At 39.6% G+C, this 3,779-nt stretch overlaps 1 protein-coding gene across 4 annotated transcripts in view; it reads right to left on the reverse strand.

The window, feature by feature from the left end:
- Positions 1-3,779, reverse strand: part of virma (vir like m6A methyltransferase associated) — a 145,069-nt gene that overhangs the window by 122,321 nt on the left and 18,969 nt on the right. For all 4 annotated transcript variants that reach the window (XM_048595449.1, XM_048595447.1, XM_048595450.1 and 1 more), the window contains exon 7: positions 1,073-1,324. In XM_048595449.1, coding sequence (XP_048451406.1) covers positions 1,073-1,324 — 252 coding nt within the window. The remainder of the gene's footprint in view (positions 1-1,072; positions 1,325-3,779) is intronic.

Here is a 3,779-nt window from a genome sequence, read left to right on the forward strand (position 1 = left end):
GATAATATTCAGGTTATCACGAAACCAGCTATTCACTGTATAGCCTGATGTGGGGTCATTAAACACATCTCTGGCCTCAGAAATGAGGAGACCACATGGGGTCTTGGAAATTCTGTTGGAAAATATTATACAGAATCAGCTGGGACACTCAGTTGGGAGGCAGAGAATTGTAAGGCTGCATCCACGTTAATAAACCTACTGTCAAGGAAAAGAATTGTATCTTGTATCGTTCTTCATCATCTGTGTTAAACCCATTGAATACCCATGGTATATTTGACACAGTTAGAAGCTATAATCCATTGCAGTTTAATGCAGACAAAAGTGGATGAAAGATGATTGTTTATGAAGTCATTCAAAGGAAGCTTGAACACCAAACTATACAGTGATTTCCTGTTCCTTAAATTCCATTTATCCTTGAATTTAATTGCCGAATTTCCTCATTTACTTGGATGCAACCAATTCAGGTATATGATCATAGAAGAATCATAGAATCCCCCTGCAGTGTGGAAGCAGGCCATTCAGCCCAAGAAGTCCACACCGACGCTCCGAACAGCATCCCACCCAGACCCAACCCTCTACCCTATTCCTGTAACCCCGCATTCTCCGTGGCTAATCCATCTACCCTGTACATCCCTGGACAGCATGGGCAAGTTAGCATGGCCAATCCACCTCACCTGCACATCTTTGTACTGTGGGAGGAAACTGGAGCGCCCATAGGAAGCCCACGCGGAGATACGAAGAGATTGTTCAAACTCCACACAGACAGTTGCTCGAGGCTGGAATCAAACTCGGTTCCCTGGCGCTGTGAGGCAGCAGTACTAACCATCGAGTCACCATGCTGCCCTGATATTAACCTTAGTTCTCAATCTTGAATCTAGATTTTCCTTTTGCATTTATGGTGTTATTCTACTCATTCTATTTTCTTACTCAATTTACTTGCATAGTTTTCATTGAATTGGAGAACAATAATGTTGAGTGAATTTCTCTTTGGTCAAATTTTTCACATCCCATCTGACCAAACGTTGATTTGCACAATTGTATAATCTTTTTCAACACTGTTGTAAATACATACCATCAACTTCTTCCCTCGCCTCTTCTTCCACATCACCTTCCTCTTCTTCAATGCTTTCTACAGTTTGCTGATCTTCATCTTCCTCTTCTACTTCTGGATCTTCCTCCTCATCTTCCTTTTCCTCCTCTGGAGGCTCTTCCTCTTCTTCAGCATCAGTTAACTGTACCTCCTGGTGATTGGAAGAACGATCTGGAGAGATGGGTTCAAAATAATCCTCTCTCCGTTCACTTTCATCCACTTTATTTGGACCCACTGAAAGAACAAGCCATGAATTTAACCATTAGCAATACCTTACACAATACATATACAACACAAGAAAAGTTCTGTTACAAACAGTTTGCTATGAATATTGCCCATTGGCATTCATTTCAACTACCTGTATTAAATGGTTTTAAGAAATCTACTAATTAAAATGATGTCCGATAGAAAGTCAGTAAGCAAACAAACCAATTCACAACACAGTCAAAGCTTCTCTTCAAATACTCCCCCAACGTAGCAGTCACCAGAAACTGAGCATTTCATTTGTTCAGAAAATCATAAGACATAGGAGCAGAACTAGGTTATTCACACCATCAAGTCTGCTCTGACATTCAATGAGATCATGGCTGATCTCAATCCTCAATTCCACTTTTCTGCCTTATATCCAGAACTCTTGATTCCATTACTGATTAATAATCTGTCTATCCCAGCCTTGAAAATAATTAACGATCCAGCCCTGACAGCACTCAGCAGTTAAGAGTTCCACAGATTCACTACCATCAGAGAAAAAGTTCATCTTCATCTCTGTCTTAAATGGGCAACCCCTTACTCTGAGTGTTTGCCTTCTGGTCCTTGACACTCTAACAAGGGGAAACTACCTCTCCACATCTACCCTGTCAAGCCCGTAAGAATCTCAGAAGTTTCAATAAAGTCACTTCTCATTCTTCTAAACTCCAATGAGTACAAGCTCAACCTACTCAACCTCTCTTCACAAGACATACACTGAATCAACCTTCTCTGGACTGCGTCCAATGCCAGTACATCTTTCTTTAGATAATAGGACTTAAACGTTTTACAATATTCAAGCTGTGGTCTGGCTAGTGCTTTAGGTAGTTTCAGCAAAATTTCTCCACGTTTACACTTCATTCCATTTGAAATAAAAACCAATAATCCATTGACCTTCCTTATTCCCTGTTGAATTTAGACACTAGTTTTTTATGTTTCATGCGCTATGGCCACCAAATCTCTCTTTTCCGGCACCTTTCTGAAGTCTTTCTGATTTTAAATTATATTCAGCTCTTCATTTCTTCCTGCCAAAGTTATATTTTACCACATTATATTCCACTTGCCAGATTTTCATGCATTCACTCAACCTGTTTATATCAGTCTGTAGATGGTTTCATCCTCAATATTTGGCTTCCCACCTACTTTTGTGGCCCACTGATCCCTGTGGCACTCTACCAGTTGGATCTTGAAAATGCCCCATTTATCCCAACTCTCTGCCTTGGATTCGCTGGCCAATCCTCTATCCATGCTAATAATACACCATCCCTCCAACATCATGTGTTCTTATGTATCGTACTTACTGAACGCATTTTGCAAATCCAAATATATTGGAACTATATCAGTTGTAGCTGTATAAAACTTCAGTTACCCCACATTTGGAGTACTGTGTACAGTTCTGGTCACCACACAATAGGAAGGATGTAGAGGCTACAGACAGTGTGCAAAAAATGTTTAGCAGGATGTTGCCTGAATTGACGTCAATTAGCTATAAGGAGAAGTTGGAAAACTTTGATTGTTTTCACTAGAGCTCCAGAGACTTAGGGGTGACCTGACAGAAGTACAGCAAACTTTGTTTTAAATGGCATATTATGAACTGGCACTCTCAATAAACTGGCAAAAATTAGATATCTGAAATACCAACAGTTTACCGTATTATCACAATCTCACCGATGTCCAAGTAGTCAGTTCAGCATGTGAGTGAGAAGGCTCTCAGCCAGTAAGTTTTGTTTAAGGCAAAGTTGCATCATTATTTAATTGATTTATGCTGTAAATAAAGTGTAATAGTGATGTGCATACTCCCTGCATTACATTAGTTTGTGTCTTTACATTGATTATGTGGATCTCTCGATCAACCAGTATATTTGATCAACCTGCACACTCCTGGTCCCATATGTGCTGGTTAATAAAAAGTTTGCTGCATATAAAATTATGAGAGACGTGGATAGGATGGATAGTCATCTTTTTCCCAGGGTGCAAATGTCAAATATGAAAGGGCATAGGTTTAAGCGAGAGGGAGAAAGTTATAAGGGGTTTTCTTTTTACACGAAGGGAAATAGGTGTCTGGAATGAGCCGCCAGGGGAGGTGTAGAAGCAGATATGATAGCAACATTTAAGAGGCATTTAGACAGGCACATGAATAGGCAGGAAATAGAGGAATACGGACCATGTGCAGGCAGACGGGATTAGTTTAGAATGGCATCATGGTCAGCACAAACATGGTGGGCCAAAGGGCCTGTTACTGTGCTGTACTGGTTCTATGCTCGATGTACGGGCTCAGCTTTTTCTAATACAAGTAGCTCTCTCAACTCTCTGCAATCAGCATTTTAAATAGGATAATGTCTAAAGTGATGAATCTAACATCTCTAAACAGATTAGAAAAATAGGTTAACAATAACAATAATAATAATAATAATAATAATAATAATAATAATAATAATAATAA

This window comes from Rhincodon typus, chromosome 4 (genome assembly GCF_021869965.1).
Source record: "Rhincodon typus isolate 14 chromosome 4, sRhiTyp1.1, whole genome shotgun sequence".
NCBI classification, from domain to species: domain Eukaryota; kingdom Metazoa; phylum Chordata; class Chondrichthyes; order Orectolobiformes; family Rhincodontidae; genus Rhincodon; species Rhincodon typus.